The sequence below is a fragment of the Lacerta agilis genome, chromosome 2 (assembly GCF_009819535.1).
Source record: "Lacerta agilis isolate rLacAgi1 chromosome 2, rLacAgi1.pri, whole genome shotgun sequence".
Taxonomy (NCBI): domain Eukaryota; kingdom Metazoa; phylum Chordata; class Lepidosauria; order Squamata; family Lacertidae; genus Lacerta; species Lacerta agilis.
In genome coordinates, this window is record NC_046313.1 from 31,861,874 (window position 1) to 31,880,228 (window position 18,355).

Consider the following 18,355-nt stretch of genomic DNA (forward strand, 5'->3'; position numbering starts at 1 on the left):
CAAGAACAAATTTAGTTGGTCTCTAAGGTGCTACTGGAAGGATTTTTTTATTTTGTTTCGACTACGGCAGACCAACACGGCTACCTACCTGTAACTAAAAAAAAAAGCAAATTGTCTAGCTTTCCACTCATGGTGGAATCTTCACTGTAGAATGAAAATGCACAATACTGATGGGAAAACATATTCACCAATGTCCATTTGCATTCTCTTTCCATATCTGAAAGAAAAACTCCAAAGCTATAAATGACCCCATGTATGTATGTTTCTCAAGTGTTCTCGAAGCTACCAACATGAGTCTGACCAAACTGTGGGAGGCAGTGGAAGACAGGAGTGCCTGACTAAACGACTAAACAACAACAAATGTATGTTTTTGAATAGGCTATAACTAAATGGAAGTCCAAATGCAGTTTAAAAACTAACGTTTCTCCCCCATTTGAACACAAGCTTGGGTGGGGGGTGGGAGCAATACTGAATCCCAGTGAAGTTTAGAATCCCAGCAAAGCACTTTTGTGGTATTTAAAATCAACATGTGAAATGTTTCCTACCCATCCTGGCAAAGGGGAGGTGGTGTCAAACAGAACTTTCCTGTAACTGGCAGCTTTTGAGACACCAGGCAGAACTAAGAACTCACTGTGCTAAAATGGGAAGGGATGGCACCCAGGCTCAGGTAGAGAGAGAGAGCTGAGCCAGTGTCAGCCACTGCATGGAGAAACAGAGTGGGGAAGCGAGAAAAATGCGACAAAGCTATCTTTATAACCCTTGCAAAATGGCACTGACTCACGCACTCTTGAGCCTAAAGAAAGCACCCTTTTCAAAACCTCTGAAAGGCTATCGTGTGTAATTTTCCCCCTATGCCCCTCCAAAATCTTGCTAACACTATCCAGCTGGAAATGCCAAGGGTCTTTGGCAAGTCAATCCTTTGTTTTTCAGAAAACGAGAAAGGCAAAATATAATTCTGTCATGCTAGGAGGGTAATTTCTGTGTTTCAGTTAACAGGAACACACACAAAAAATGAATACATTTTTCCATTCCCCCCCCCCACTGCTTGCAGAAGAACAGCTCCTCCAAAAACCCATAACGTAGTGGCAAAAAAAACCTAATGGCGAGTCAAAGGATATGTAATGTTTCTAACTGGTGTTGAGGGCAAAGGGTATATCTTAAGCTTACAAACTCCTTAATGAAAATATCTCTGCCAGAGATGATAGAAAAATGTTGTTCTGCCAGGATTGCTGTCTGGTCACTTGGCTAGATTGCACCATTGTTCTGCCTTAGCATATGGGGAAATCCAGAGCTTTTCCTCATGACATAAAGGGGAACAACCTCTAAAGTGGGATATTCATACAGATAGTTAAATAGAAGACGACAGGGCAGGAGAGGGTAGGCACTCTGCACCTGCAGAAAAATAGCAGAGGATTACCCTCCCAAATTTCCTTCATGGAGACTGAACATGCAGGTTTCCTTCATAACACCAAATATCACCTGCAGCAGAGACAAGCACATAGGGCTTAACCAACACAATCCCTTTGGAAGTGCTTAAGTGAAACTCAGTCAACAGACCAGGAAAACTCTGGGGAGAATGTCAGGATTTCATCCCCTCCCAAGTACCTTCAAGCAGCTGTCTCAGCTTCCATGGAGTCTTCCTGCCCCTGGTTCTTTTCAGAGACAAGCAAAGCTGTATGTAGCCTCTGGCACATTGGGTTGTATCCAAAGAAGTCCTCCCTTAGCACAAGGGCTTTCATCTGCACAACACAACTCTCTCTTCTCTTCCTCCTCCCCCAAATCTGTTCTGGGGTTTCTTTCCCAAATCCCATGGAGCAGATTTGGAGTGAGGGGATGAGGAAGTCTTCTTGCACAGGCCAAAGTTCTTGCACTAACAGGGCAACTTTGTTGGGTGCAACCCAATGTCTCTTAGCCTAGCTCCTCCTTCCCTAACTCTAACCTTCATTCAGCGCAAATGTGTTAGCTCAGTTGGTTAGAGTATGGTGCTGATAATGCACCCGTCCGGGACACCTGCATATTCCTGCATTGCAGAGGGTTGGACTAGATGATCCTCAGGGTCCCTTCCAACTCTTTGATTATATGATATAATTCTATGATTATTTAGTTAGGTGTTCCCAGAGGCCACCAGATACCCACTCCTGCTTAAAACAGCCTTTGAGGTGATAAGATAATACCTGTTTACAGAAAAGCCAACAAACAGTCGCTGTCCACAAATTCAATTTAAGACCATTTAGAACACTGACTTTAATGTGAGTAAGACGTATTGAAAAATCCAAAGTTATTTTGTCTTTTTGAAGAGACACGTTGAGAAAAGCGTAGGAGTTCAAATGTTTCCACATATTTTAAGTCCAAGAGGCGCTGCAAGTTCTCTCATTCCTTATCATTGGCTTCTTTACAGAACAGCTGTAGATTTTTTACTGGGAGCTAATAAAGAATTTAGTAGCCTGCAGAAAAGCAAATCGCTTCAATATACAGGCAGATAAAGGGAAGGGAGCTCCCTCAACACTCACCCAGGCTGCATAGAAAGCGGTCTAATAAAAATAGAGATGAAACTTTATGCACAATCAAGAGTTACACAATGAGCTTGTAACAAGTGTTGGTTTCAGGAGCTCTGCACTGGGGAGTTTGCACTAGCTGCAAGTCTCTGTCTGTGATCCTCCCCTCCTTGGTGCACATGTAATATGAAACTTCACATCTCCAGGACGACCAACAACAAAAAAAAGAGAGAGAGGGTGAAAGAGAAAGCGCAGGCACAGAGCAGCTGGCTGTCAGCAGCAGGGAAAAGAGGAGCTGAGGGAGGAAAGAGATAGGAAGCAGAGAGGGTGAAAAAATGTGGGGGGGGGGAAGAGCTGACATGAAATGACAACAGAAAGAAAAACACGAAGGACAAAGGGACGGCTGGTTCTGCAACACTACTTGGGTAAGGCTGACTTTTACCTCTTCCCCTACTCGCTACAGCATCTTGGTAAGGGACAATTGGTTTGTTCAACTTAAGCCTGTGCCAGGATTTCATAGTAAACGTTGCAACGTGGGATGTCAGAGGAAAGTGTGTGAGGAGGACGGGTCGGATGGGAGAATGTGAGGCAGGGAGACAAAACAGTTTGTAAGCAGAGTTTTTGAAGTTGCACTGCATTAAGGAGAATGTCAACAGATTAAGTTCTTTCCTGTTCACTTGGATTCCGCTCCCCTCTGAATCAGGCACAAACACAGTTAGAAACAACAACCCGAAAAGTAAAATTCAGGCAATTATATTTTTTTTAACTTGTGCAAATATGGTAGGCAGTTGCAGGATAAATTCCATACAATTTTTAAATGCATACGATCCTAGTTGGTTTGGAATGTGTGCGTGTGTTCACTTTAAACAAAATTCCAACAGCTAAATTGCAGATTAGCCATGGGACGATTTAGGCTATCTTCCCAGGAACTGACTATCGTCCCAACACCAGGCCTGGCATTTTCTGACTGTCAGCTCCATCCTGAAGGAATTCTACTGAAGATGCCAAATTATGTGACATTCACTCAATTTTGTAACACATTTCCCCCAGACAGTTGAAGCTTTTCCTTGAGCAACAGAGCTCTACTGCTGCTGCTGCACACAAATAAGAGTTTGTCTCAAGATTCTGGACTTCGTGCCAATTAGGAACCATTCAACATTTGTATGCTGGCAATTGGCTCTCCAGCAGAGTTAGAAAGCAACAGCTGCAGAAATAAGGCTCAGGTTTTAATGGAGTATGCTATCAAAGAATTCTGTGTTGATCATATGTATTTTTAACCAATTACTAGCAGTGCTGCAGTCAATGGTTTTGGTTCAGAGTACTATTTTAATAGAACATGACGTTTTTCCAAACACAGCATGCTCTAACCATTAGGAAACGCTGGCCAGAGTAGAGCCCTAAAGCTTTCATTGAAATCAGTTTATTATAAGAAGAAATGGGCCACTTAATGGAGACAGAAAATGAGGAACAAACCAGGTGCCAACTCTGTGCCTTTTCTCTATGCTGATAACACTACCAAGCCATATCATCATGTTCACCTGAACCTCTTCTAAAGTGAAATATATTAACATCAGTTATGCAGGACAATCTTTATGCAAGAGGCTTAGGCTAATGGAAACAAACCATATGTTAAGTACTGCAAAACTAGGAAACCAGTGGGAGAGCTTTTTAATCTACCATATATACTTGAGTATAAGCCTAGTTTTTCAGCACATTTTTTGTGCTGAAAAAGCTGCCCTCGGCTTATACTCGAGTGAGGCGGGTGGTGGGGGTGGCGAGAAAGAAGCCCTTTCTCTCCGCTCGTGCCGCCACCCGCTCTCCCCAGTCAACCATTCCTTAAGAAGTGTACAAGAATGGTGGTTCTTTACTCTCCCCAGGCAGCTTGTTCCATTCCTGAACTGCTCTCATAAATGCAAACTTGGCAAAGGAGGAAGAGGAAGGAGCAGCCCAAAGGGCTGCTTTTGGGCTGCTCGTTCCTCCTCCTCCTCCACAGCGGCAAAGGTGAACCGGCTTATACTCGAGTCAATAAGCTTTCCCAGGTTTTTGTAGGAAAATTAGGTGCCTCGGTTTATATTCGGGTCGACTTATACTCGGGTATATACGGTATTTGAACATTCTGTGGCATACATTAAAGTCACCAAACTCCACCCAAGTAGATTCAAAGGAAGACTCCCGTGTGAAGCTGCTGAGCTTGAATCTGCACATTTTACACTGTGACATTTGGTCTGAGCAAGCCCTGGGAACAGATACCTTACAACAGAAAACAGTTGTCCTGCCCTGATTTTTTTTACTTTTTACGACTCATCTTGTTATACCTGTTCACTAGCAGCACTTAATGTAATAAAAATTATAATAAGAGAAGTGCTCTTGCTTTCTTTGTTCAGGGATGTTCACATAGACTTTATGGATACCTATTGGGCCTTGGTCCCTGTGTGCTTATACTGCACAATGCTTTAGTTACTCTTCAAAGTGACATAAAACTCTTCATTGTTTTTGCTGCAACAAACTGTGACATATTACAAAGGCTCAACAAGGAGATCTTGCTAAGCAGCTTTACGCAGGGATAGTGAGAAGATGAGAGGGATCCTGTTCCAAAACAGGTTCCTGGTGGTTGTTGTGGTTGTTGTTTTATTATTAAAAACAAACAAACCCCAAAGCGTTTGTTAATGGGACACATGAACCCAACCAATACCTTGTGCTACTCGTGTCTCTTGCAAGTACACACTCACCCATTGAAGATTTACTCTCAGTTTACTTGCCATTCTGAGCTCTCGTTGAAGAATATCACATTTTTTCCGTGTATAAGACGCTCTTTTCCATAAGACGCCCCATGTATAAGACACCCCCTACCTTTGAGGACCCCAAATTTATAAAATGGGCATATGGACTATTTGTGTATAAGATGCCCCCAGATTTTAACCTTATTTTAAAAGTAAAAAAAACCCTAGTCTTATACACGGGAAAGTACGGTATGTTGACGAAAAGTAATCCACAGCTATGGCAAAGGACTAGATCTATTAAATCTGAAGCCCACTTTTGAGGTGCTTTAAAGCAATTTTCAAGTCTACCTCTGTGTGTGTGTGTTTGTGTGTGTACACACAAGCGCGCGCGCGCACGCGCACACACACACACAAGAATACCAACCTAATAAGTGCTTCAACAGTGATAAACCCAAAAGCCTAAAGCCCAACATTTACCTCCCAAAGGTCAGCTGTAAAAAGGGTACTCCCTTAAGAGGAAGCTCTAAAAAGTTAGGTGCCACAACCAAAAAATTCAGGAGGTGGGCAATGTACTTGCACACACCAGAGAGAAAGCCAGTTTTATTGCTACCTATCAAGGCTTTCTACTATAAAATATATTTCCTCACTTGTTACCAAAGAGAAAACTCAGGGAGTCTCCCCCCCTTTTTTTTATTTGCACACAAAGCCAATTCAGCCTAATTACTTCCATAATGGTTCTGCAGCCATTTTTGGATTGGTACCCCAGTAAACATTTTCAAACAAGTCTATTGTTTTTTGCCTGCAAACTCCTGAAAAGCAGAAACAGCCCCGAGCCAATTTCGCCTATAAAACAGATTTCTTTCTACCACTCCCCACTTCATGCAATGTGCCTTCATGGAAATCTGCAAATTTGCTTTGGATCTTGCTAACTTGCAAGAGCTTGCATATTTTGAAAAACTGGCTGTGTAAAGAAATTAGAATATTTATATGGAAGGCCGCAATAATTGAACACACCACCCTTCTTCCTGGGAGAAACCTGAAATCCAAAGATCCTGTTATAACACAACTTCTACCCTTTTTTGAGAGATCGGCTGCTTCTGTTATTTGAAGATGGAAGAAAAAGTTAAATAAAAAAGGCAAAAAAGCAAGCAGAGGAGTACAGGGGGGGAAACAGACCAATGTTTTCTGGAAAAAGAAAAATATGCTGAAGAGTTTGGCAGGAGCCTTATGCTGCAGCTATGGGGAAACATGCAATTTGAAACACATGTCTAGGAATAAGAAGGCAGAGCCCTGGCTTGTGTTACCAGCTGTCATATGCTAAAGAGGCCTCTTAGTCTCCATAAAGTACAACTGTCCAAGTGCATTTGCCAGAGACTCTACACCAGCCTTTCTCAACCTTGGGTCCCATCATCCCTAGGTAGCAGGACCAGTGGTCAGGGATGATGGGAGTTGTAGGCCAAAAACATCTGGGGAGCCAAGGTTGAGAAAGGCTGCTCTACACAGTATACAGTGAATTTGTGTACTAGCCACTCTGTGTGATATTCTGGAGAAACTGTAACACACAGCTCCAAGTCAAAATTTTGTTTTTAACTTGGTTCTATTTGTTTCCCCACACAGTTCTGGTGGATTTTTGTGCTATTTGCAAACCACTTATTGGCAGGCAAGTTCGATTAAACGGCCTGTTTCAACCTATTTGTTTGTCCTTATATTTCCGGCTCAATTTTGCTGGCCACCATCAGTTTTTCTATTGGGGGGGGGAAAGTGGGAAATAATAAATAAAATAATACTAAACTTCCTCAGACAAATTCAGTAAGTAGGTGAGGTGGTACAATTCATATTAGAAAGGCAGGTCACGTGGGAACCACTGTGTCTTTATGCAAGTTGTTAAAAATCATATTCAGTGTGCACAGAGGCTTTGATAAAGAAAGTTTTGTATTGCACCCTGAAAATGCTGTTGGAGGCCCCATGGAGGCGCATTTGGAAGAACATGCAGCTAATGAGACAATCTGCACATGAATGCAACTGGAAAATTTTCCTCCAAAAACTGACTGTATAAAGATAGTACCAAAACATCTTGCTTCCCCAAGCATCATGTGAAAAACAGTATTTTCCTTTGTTTTTGTTAGGCCTAAATATTAATCATTTTTATTGTAAATAAAGTTGGAATAAATTGGTGGTTTAGAGGAAGGAACAACTGCCTTCGGGGAAAAGAAATTACTGGAATTATCCAACTTGGATCACTCCACAATCATCGTTTGAGAGGTTTCTTTCTCTGCAACGATTAAAGCTAATTCCTTTCAACAGGGTCCCATTTCACAGGTCACACACATACCAGGTCACAAAACCAAAGACAAACCTTCAAAGAGATATACAGAGTGCCACACTAGCTTTAATGACTTGCAATGGTCAAAGCTTGCAGAGCAAACATCTGCTTAATTTGAAGGTAAACCATGGCTCTCTGTCATGTGGATGAGGTTTGAAAGCCAAATAACCAACTATTTTCTCAAAGTACAGAGAAATGATATACTGGTGTTCCAATTCTAAATCTGGAAGCTCTATTATGGTTTACAGATGGATGTTCTACATGTCCCATCAAAAGGTGTAGTTAAAAGCGCAATAAGAAGCGCTTTACAGATCCCCTATAGCACAAATGCCTTTGGTCACCATTCTTTACATTTTAGATATATTTATATCCAGTTCACTTGGGGCCAGGATCAACATTTTGTCCAGTGAATCATACTGGCTGTGGTATTTTAACAGACACTGTGAACAGTGACTGAATATTAGTTGGTAGTCTTGGTGCATCAGTCTGAGGATAGAAAGAGTGTTCAGCAACATAATATTCTCATTAGTGTGTTTCCAACATACTTGTTTGCCTGCAAGAAAGTCTGGTTTTGCACAGAACAGTCAAACCAACAATTACTGTACTTCCAGTATTCAATCTCCACTAAGAGACAGACACAAGTACTTGCACATATACTCATAAATACCATTTAGTCTCATTTGTCAAGCCTGAAAGCACAAGGCTGAATTATTAATTTTCAGAGAAGTGGCCGTGTTTGTCTGTTGCAGCAAAAACAAGAGAATCCTGTGGCACCAGGCACCTTAAAGACTAAAAACATATATATTACGGCATAAGTTCTCAAAGACCAGAGTCTACTTTATGAGATGAAATGATCTGATCATCTGAAATGGACTCTGGTCCACAAAAGCTTTGGCATAATAAATTTGTTAGTATTTAATGTGTCTGGTGCCACAAACTGAATTTATTTGGCATGTAACTAGTCTGCTTTGCTCACTCCTTACAGTAGGCTTACCAAAAAACAAACAAACTATCTACTCAACTAGCCATTGATTTCCTATGGGCCTGAAAATAATGATATTCAGATGTCACACCAAAAAATGGTTTATTGTGAAGGGAATAAGCTCCGTCTCCTTGCTGATGAATGGGAGCTCCTGCCTCCCCACGGGTATAGCTGTGAGATTAGATGTTCACTTCAGATTTCAATTAACCAGAGTTTAGCATGATGTCTGAACTCTAACCTCTGGTTTACTCTGTCAAAGCAAGCCAGTTTCATAAACCACAGTTTGAACTTTGCTTGTTTCAAACAAACCTTAGTTAACCACGGTTTGTCAGGTTCAGACACAATAAGCTGATGTTAACTGCAATCTGAAGCAAAAGCTTCCAAGTTCCTTCTTGCAGCTGTGTCAGAGGAAGCAAGAGTGTGTGAGACCACTGGGAGGTTAGGATTGTTCCTGTCTTCATGATAACTCATATATTCTTATTAAGTTGGAAAACAGTTACTGAATATCTCGAACATGTAATTTGAAATTCAGTGACTGGATCTCAAAACTACTTCAGGCAGGACCATGTGGAAATGGAAGCAGAGCAGCTATGAGCCTGACTATTAATGGGCACAAACACAGCCCATCCAAAGCAGTTCATCAGCTGTCAAGTGCCAGTGGTCTCCTACCGCAGAACACATCTCCTGAGGAAAGCGATAAGAATTTCCTTCTGCAGAGCTTTTCCCTTAGAGGAAGGTGTCTGCTGTGCAGTCAGGACTCAGAAGGAAGCAGTCTAACAAAACATTTAACACCCAAGAATGCCTTTATTTAGCCATCTGCAATTCATCACCAGCTGACAGAGCTGCATACAGGAAAGGCAGGTAGGTATGCTATACCTAAATGCTGACACTGCTCTGAACTGTAACAAGCTTTCACAAGAGCTCAAGTGTTATAGCAGGGATGGGGAACATATGGCCCTCCAGATGCTGTTGGACCCCAACTCCTATCAGCTCCAGCTAGCAAAGGCAAGGATGATGGGAGCTGTAGTCCAGCAATATCTGATGGCCCACAGGTACCCATCCTTGTGCTATAGGATTTGGGTGGGGAGGAGATTATTCAGAGGAACAGCCTGGGCAAGACCATTCTGAACAAGGAAAAGGCAGGAGCTAAACTGGAGAACAGTAGTAATGTACGGAAGTGAGAGCTGGACCATCAAGAAGGCTGATCGCCGAAGAATTGATGCTTTTGAATTATGGTGCTGGAGGAGACTCTTGAGAGTCCCATGGACTGCAAGAAGATCAAACCTATCCATTCTCAAAGAAATCAGCCCTGAGTGCTCACTAGAAGGACAGATCCTGAAGTTGAGGCTCCAGTACTTTGGCCACCTCATGAGAAGAGAAGACTCCCTAGAAAAGACCCTGATGTTGGGAAAGATGGAGGGCACAAGGAGAAGGGGACGACAGAGGATGAGATGGTTGGACAGTGTTCTCGAAGCTACTAACATGAGTTTGGCCAAACTGCGAGAGGCAGTGAAGGATAGGCGTGCCTGGCGTGCTCTGGTCCATGGGGTCACGAAGAGTCAGACACGACTGAACGACTGAACAACAACAACAAAAACTGGAGAACTCATATGATGAACAGGCATTCTCTTAAGTCAAGGCAGTTAATGCACAAGCTTTATCCCCCTCCCCCCGCACAGAGCTTTTTGTAGCTCCCAAGAGACCCAATATTTACTTAAACTACTCCTAGGGTTCCACCACTGCAATGCCAGCATGCAAAGGTTTTCTGTGGGTCTCCAAGTGGCCCCCTATTTGTCTCTTTAAACAATATTTTTAAAAAGGGGGAAATAAAACAAAATGTAAACAGAACTGTGATGCCAAAAGGATTTTGTGTCCATTTATCCCTTACACTTTTATGGCAATGCTGCTTTTATACTTGGGTTAGCTGCTGCTGTATTAAATGATGGGATTTTTACTACTATATAAACCCACAACAATTCTTGTATTTTGAGATAAGGCATCATTTACCAGCAGTCATGCAAGCAAGCCATAACTAAAACAACTCCAAGATATAAACTCTCCCTTTCGTGGGCAAAATATCTCTCCTAAGCCAGGCATTGGCACACCCATGGAATGTTCCACTTCACACCAAACCCTGAAGGCCCAGCTCTTGCAACAGCACTGCAATGAGGTTTCAAAGCCCAAACCCTGGAAGTATGTTATGTGGCTGCTGACAGTAAGGCCCAGAAGCTCTCAAAGTTTTAAACGGACAAGTTAATTAGCTGCTTCACCCAGGATGAGAAAAGACCATGTACTTCTGCACACTGTTAGCATGAAGGTCAGAAACCCAAAAATCGGCATTTAACTTTTTAAAAAATTGTTAATGGTATGTTTACGCGAATGATAGGCTACGAAAGAATAGAAAGGGGACTGTTCACACAAAATTAAATACACATTCTTATTTAATAGATGCAGTGTTTGAAACTCCTCCAGGAATAAACTCCAGATTAAGGCACACTGTGAAAATAATGCACAGAGTATGCCTGAGTTATGTTTAAATGGGGGAAATTTACTGTATTATCATTCTTAGATGTTAGTTAGACCTTTTAGACACATGACAAAGCAGCCGGCGTCCAAGCAACTCTAGAACAAAAGCAAATGATTCTCAGTGGAATAGAACTGAAATATGGAATGCTACAGCATTATGCACTTCATGTGGAACCCAGGCCTTGCAACAGTCACTTTCTTCTGAAGGTGAAAGGAGTAGAGACGTAAGCCGTTTCTTCTTTGATGGAAGATCAAGAAAAACTTTGCTATAAACTTTGATAATTATTATGGACAAAATAGTTACGGACAAGTCTGTGCAGAAGGCTTATTTACTTACACACACACACACACACACACACACACACACACACACACGTAGTCTGCCCTGTGGAAAGATGGGATATATACAGGTGAAACTCGAAAAATTAGAATATTGTGGAAAGGTTCATTTCTTTCAGTAATTCAACTTAGACTCATGACATGCAAAGCGAGATATGTCAAGTCTTTATTTGTTATAATTGTGATGATTATGGCGTACAGCTGATGAAAACCCCAAATTAACAATTTCAATTTTGGGGTTTTCATCAGCTGTACGCCATAATCATCACAATTATAACAAATAAATGCTTCACATATCTCGCTTTGCATGTCATGAGTTTATCTCATATATTAAACTACAGTAGCTAATGAAAACAATTGCTTACATAAATGGACTTTTCCACGATATTCTAATTTTTCGAGTTTAACCTGTATATTTTAAATAAATACCTGACATGGGCAAATATTTCTGTGGAGAAAGTAATTCTTCAGGAAGAAGAGCAAGATTATTGCTGTAACCTCTGAAATGATGAGAGTCAGAATCAGGGAAATCAATTTCTGATTGGCTTGAATGTACATTCTCTTTGGATGTGTCTAATAAGCCTCCTTCTGAACTGCTGTGCACATGACTAGAAAATCAAGGGCAGAGCCCTGCTAAACTTGTTTTGCTGGTGATCTCAATTTAGTTAGCACCACAGAACAGGCAGTTCCTTCTTGGTGTTCAGTTTATGAAAGTTAACAGTAGAAACTCTGACAAATTCTCTCTTTTGTTGTCTCCCCCCCCCCCGCCGTCCCCCAGTGTTACAAAACGTGGGTTAACCCAAGCAGGATGTCTTCCAAGGAATTTCTGAATGAACTCTATGCTCTTGGTAGCAAACTATGGCTCAAGCTCGAGGGACTACCCAAGGCTGAACCTTTGGAGATTGTGTTCTTCTTTATCATCATCTTGTTCATTGGTAAGTATGAATCATGCTTGCAACTTTCTGGACTCATCAGATGGGTCTATTTTGTCGTTCAGGAGCTATGAATAATGTATTCTTTTTTGAGCTTTTCTTTAATCTTCATGGTTTCTGATTCCTCAGCAATTGTGATGTTCAGGACAGGCTTTAAGTAAACATTTGTAAGACTTCAGTGCAGATCTACGCTGCTAAGTTTCACCATGCAATATACTTTAAATGCTGTTTATATATGTGAATATTTGTGTGGCAGAATCAGGACTGGCAGCCAGCCCCTAGGTTCTATAGCACTTAAAGTTTCAATCTGAACTTTATCATCTGAATGGCATGGGAGCCAACATTTACAGAAATAGTTAACTCTGGGTCAAATGGCAGTGTTGCTTTGGGCTACCGTACTACGAAATTATGCAGGAGGTAGCATGTACAGTTCAGAGCTAACAGCGGAATCTCTCAGCATAAAGAGAACGAGGGCCAATTCACACATAACTTCTCATCACTTGCATTCTCAGATGAATGTATGAAGTGTGCATATCCACTGCAAAACAGCATATCCAAAGCAGTATGAAAGCTCTGTTTGTGATAGGTGTTCAAATATGAAACAGTCATCAAGTGATTAACATTGTTGTTTAGTCGTGCCCAACTCTTCGTGACCCCATGGACCAGAGTACGCCAGGCACTCCTATCTTCCACTGCCTCCCGCAGTTTGGTCAAACTCATGTTGGTAGCTGTCCAAACATCTCATCCTATGTCGTCCCCTTCTCCTTGTGCCCTCCATCTTTCCCAACACCAGGGTCTTTTCCAGGGTGTCTTCTCTTCTCATGAGGTGGCCAAAGTATTGGAGCCTCAGCTTCAGGATCTGTCCTACCAGTGAGCACTCAGGGCTGAGTTCCTTAAGAATGGATAGGTTTGATCTTGTTGCAGTCCATGGGACTCTCAAGAGTCTCCTCCAGCACCATAATTCAAAAGCATCAATTCTTTGGTGATCAGCCTTCTTTATGGTCCAACTCTCACTTCCATACATCACTACTGGGAAAACCATAGCTTTAACTATACGGACCTTTGTCGGCAAGGTGATGTTTCTGCTTTTTAAGATGCTGTCTAGGTTTGTCATTGCTTTCCTCCCAAGAAGCAGGTGTCTTTTAATTTCATGACTGCTGTCACCATCTGCAGTGATCATGGAACACAAGAAAGTAAAATCTCTCACTGCCTCCATTTCTTCCCCTTCTACCGGGTATTTTCCAGGAGGTAATGGGACCAGTGGCCATGATCTTAGTTTTTTTGATGTTGAGCTTCAGACCATATTTTGTGCTGTCCTCTTTCACCCTCATTAAAAGGTTCTTTAATCCCTCCTCACTTTCTGCCATCAAGGTTGTGTCATCAGCATTTCTGAGGTTGTTGTTATTTTTTCCGGCAATCTTAATTCCGGCTTGGGATACATCCAGTCCAGCCTTTCGCATAATGAATTCTGCATATAAGTTAAATAAGCAAGGAGACAATATACAGCCTTGTCGTACTCCTTTCCCAATTTTTGAACCAATCACTTGTTCCATATCCAGTTCTGACTGTAGCTTCTTGTCCCACATAGAGATTTCTCAGGAGACAGATGAGGTGAGCAGGCACTCCCATTTCTTTAAGAACTTCCCATAGTTTGCTGTGGTCGACACAGTCAAATGCTTTTGCGTAGTCAATGAAGCAGAAGTAGATGTTTTTCTGGAACTCTCTAGCTTTTTCCATAATCCAGCGCATGTTCGCAATTTGGTCTCTGGTTCCTCTGCCCCTTCGAAATCCAGCTTGCACTTCTGGGAGTTCTCGGTCCACATACTGCTTAAGCCTGCCTTGTAGAATTTTAAGCATAACCTTGCTAGCGTGTGAAATGAGCACAATTGTGTGGTAGTTGGAGCATTCTTTGGCACTGCCCTTCTTTGGGATTGGGATGTAGACTGATCTTCTCCAATCCTCTGGCCACTGCTGAGTTTTCCAAACTTGCTGGCATATTGAGTGTAGCACCTTAACAGCATCATCTTTTAAAATTTTAAATAGTTCAGCTGGAATATCATCACTTCCACTGGCCTTGTTATTAGCAGTGCTTTCTAAGGCCCATTTGACTTCACATACATGTGTCCAAAGGTATACCAGGTGGCATGCAGCAGTTCCTGAAACAAGTGATGGGATAATTAACAACCATAGATACTGAAGAAAGCTGGTAGATATAAAAGCAACTGTATAATGTTTTCTTCTGTTGAATTCCAAAGAAGAAAAGCCTGCTTGTGTACTGCAACAAATCCTCCCCCTGTTGGAATTGGGAAAGAGCCAGATGAGCCTAGCCTTCTTTCAGCTATAACTCTGGGCTAGCCTGAACTAAAGCTTTTTGACTAAACATGTTGAAGATTATTTCCTTTGCCCTTCACCTGCTGGTACTCCAGTTCTTTACATGAGAAATCAGCTGTACCTTTAAGAACAGCTACTACCACTCATATTCTGTTTGATTTGCAAAGGGGTTTATAATCATTGTGCAGCTCACACCATCCTTTGAGAACTGTCAATATTATTTCTGTCTCGCTGATGTGCTAAACAGTGGCTTGTACAAGGCCTCACAACAAGTTCATGAGAGAGGTGTATGACTTGAATCCAGAGATTCCCAGTTCCAGCGCTCAGCGCCACTCTAGTGTTGGCATGATGTAAAAGGAACAGGGAACACAACCACACACTTTGTGCTCTTTCACCATATAGACAATGGCCATTAGTAGTAATAGTCATTGTACAGCAGAGTGGGTTAATGTTCCTAAGTTTGAAAGCCATGCAAAATCCTTCCCCAACCCATTACAAGAATTTCCTTTCCCAGTCTTCACTGTAGCCCAAGTGTTGTTTATGTCCTTTATCCATTCCACTTCCCAGGCCTCAGAGAACCAGCTGCTTCTTCCTTTCACTCCTTCCCCCTGCCTGTATTTTCTAGGAACCCATTACCTTGACAGTGATCATGACTGCCTACTCTCCACTCCAAGCCTGGCATAACCATGCTAGCGTGTGAAATGAGCACAATGAGTGTGAAATGAGTGAAATGAGCACTGGGAGAGCAGGAAAACGCAGGTTACTTTTTTTTTGTAGGTGCCAAATGCAGAAAAATTAAAAACAATGAGCATAGTTTGGGCATGCTTGTTCTAGAGCTCTTGTTGTTAGCAACTCTTGTGCTCTCTAGTACCGGTAATTCCAGAGGACACAAGACAAATGTAAAAGCCACAACTGTCCCTTTCTGGTGAGTCTATTCACTGTATTAGCAGGTTGGGTTGTTCTAACTCCTGGCTAGCAATTCCAGAAGCTAATATTCTCTCTCTCTCTGCCTTTCAGTCACAGTACTTTCAATGATGATCATAGCTTGCAGTGTTTGCTGTGCCCGCTGCTGTAATGGAACACCTGTTCACAAGGCTAGGAGGATCCAGGTTCAGCCGGCATGACTATGTATGAGAATGCATTAAAAGGGTGTGGAGGTACTGAGGAATGTGCGCAGACTGCTGCCAGCTGGCACCACAATACTCTTCTACAAGATAGCAGATGAGAGCACTAAGGAAGAGCAGTGAGAAAGAAACCTCGTCCTGTCTAGGGTTTTATGCCATGGTCACCGTAGGGCACTGATGAAGCGATGGAGTTCAGTATTTCTCTCTCTGCCCCTTTGCAGACAGTTTACTATCAAGACGAAGATAACTGCATCATGGCTGGCCAGTGAGATAAGCCATAGAAGTGTGCAAAAGTGCCACAAGCAAGTTAGCCAGGACTAAGACTGTTTATACTTCTCTACCTGAGGGGAGTACCAGGAAGATGTTGTATCACCTTTTGTCCTGAATGGATGACTTGATCAGACATCACATGCTCTTGTATTCTTGGCACAACTATGAACCAAAAACTAATCCCTGTGTGTTGTGATCGGTTTCTATTGCAACACAGGGGTTAATTTCAGAGACTGTGAAGAAGAGCATCAGTAACAACTACCCCCCCCATCCCACACTGCCTCCATTAAGGAAGGAAAACTGCCAAAGAGAGCAAACAAGACAACGAGCCATCTTCTGTGAAAGGATGAAAACAAAAGGCTGCCGAGCCCCCACAACACTATGTCGTTTTGCTTCCCTGCCTGAAAGTGAATATTTTCCTCTTTCAAAATATGTATTACACATTTGGGGTTTTTTGTTCTCATTCAAAAAAGCCTGCCTTGTTTCCATGTTACAAAGCAGTTCTTTAACACGGTGAAAGGGGAACAACATATTGTTTATATGCTTGGGGTTTATAGTTAAATGCATTCTCTTAAATATATGTGATATGAATAGTTTATACTTGTGGCATTAATACATCTTATTTAATTAAGGCAGCTGTGCTGGGAGGGCTTACAAAAAGAGGGACAAGGATAAACTACTTTTAGAGTATTACTTTAGAGTTATTTGTGGAAAGAACATAATAAAAATGTTAAATTCTTTGATTCATTCATTGGTCTCTATAGTTTAAAGTGTGCTTGTACACAGAGCTAATAAGATACAGCGAGGGCTGGTTTATTTCAGGAAATGTGTGCAGCAGCTGGGCAAGCTAAAGCACAGCCAAGAATGAGCTGCCCAGCTACAGTTTGCAACTGAAAGGAAATCCATTTCCACAAAGGCAGACTTTGTGGACATTTGGTTTACACTCCAATGAACTTCAAAAGAGTTACATGTGTACAAGGCAAAAGGAACGGAACCAACCACGTGCAAAAGGGGGAGGATTATTGCCACAATGCAATGAACTGCACAGGTGTCATTCCTAAAAGATATGAATGTCACCTATAGCAAAGCCCCTGCATTTAGGAGATGCACTTATTCAAAAGATCAGATTAGCCCAAGTCGTCAAGACCATGACCATGTACCACCTGAAGCGAACAAAGAATTATGTGAAGGCTCTGACAGGATTCTGCAAGTCTTACAGTGTACTCTTATTCACAACTACTCGTTACGTTCAATTGAAGCTACCCACAGGTAAACAAGTATGAGATCGCAGCCTAAATAATGAACTTTAATGCATACCTTCATTTTTGAAAGGGGAAACATTTAATCATTACAAACCTGCACAGCTGTATAAAAGTCACAGTGATTATTAAGCGACGGACAGTGAGGCTCACAGTGATAAATTAAGCAGAAAGTAGTGGCTGGGTATTATTTAACCATTATCTAACGTGTGCAGCCTGTAGTGCAGTGGCTATATAGGTTCCAAGAGTAGCAAGGGGGAACTGAAGCAAGTCTCCTCTCTTGCCATTATATTTCAAAAACGAGAAGCAATAGTGAAGTTAGGACCCACAGCAAAATGGCAGAGCATTTGCTTTGCACCTAGAAGGTCCCTGGATCAATCTTCAGGTAGGGCTGGGGCTGATTCCTGCCTGAAACCATGGAGAGCTGCTGCCAGTCCGTGTAGACAACACTGAACTAGATGGATCAATGGTCCAACTCAGTAAAAGGCAATTAATTCCCCATGTTGCTCCTGCCAGTCTTTGGTGACAGATCTACCTGCTTCCACACAATTGCTGGATCAAGCTCAGTTGTTTCTTTTCTCAACTTATCAGCTGATGGAACTGAGAATTAGACAACTTGTGTGTTTCTATCCTTTCCAACCAAGATAAAGGCCACACATGCCAGATGTACTCAGTGAGAACAGCATTCTGATTCCTGGGAAGTCTTGCATAAATGTACCTCCCTCGGCTTTTGCAAGACTGAAGACTCTTGTCCAACTTTATTGCACATATGTTTCTGCAGTTGAAACCGCAGACGGAACACTAGTTGAAGTCAGAAAGGCAATACAGTGCAGGACTAGCAACTGAAAAGCCAGAAAGCATGACATTTTTTTAGATCTGTGAAGTTTACATTTCATTTCAGCTAAATTGTAAACCATAGGTGTTAAAGATCTGTTCATGTCTCTTTGGGTGATGAAGCTTAAGGACTTACCGGTACATGTTATGCTAAAAATGCAAAAGGAAAGGAAAGGCAAAAGACAATGAAAGTGTTGACAAAAAAGGAAAGGAAAGGAAA

At 41.9% G+C, this 18,355-nt stretch overlaps 2 protein-coding genes across 6 annotated transcripts in view; one reads left to right on the forward strand and one right to left on the reverse strand.

Moving 5' to 3' along the window:
• RECQL5 (RecQ like helicase 5) overlaps nucleotides 1–18,355 on the reverse strand; it is a 54,758-nt gene that overhangs the window by 20,690 nt on the left and 15,713 nt on the right. The gene's annotated exons all lie outside the window — the stretch shown is intronic.
• Nucleotides 2,592–16,789, forward strand: SMIM5 (small integral membrane protein 5). Its single transcript, XM_033139325.1, has 3 exons — nucleotides 2,592–2,920; nucleotides 12,164–12,320; nucleotides 15,666–16,789. Exons 2-3 carry the CDS (start codon nucleotides 12,194–12,196, stop codon nucleotides 15,770–15,772), a joined length of 234 nt encoding a protein of 77 aa, XP_032995216.1. The 5' UTR covers nucleotides 2,592–2,920; nucleotides 12,164–12,193; the 3' UTR covers nucleotides 15,773–16,789.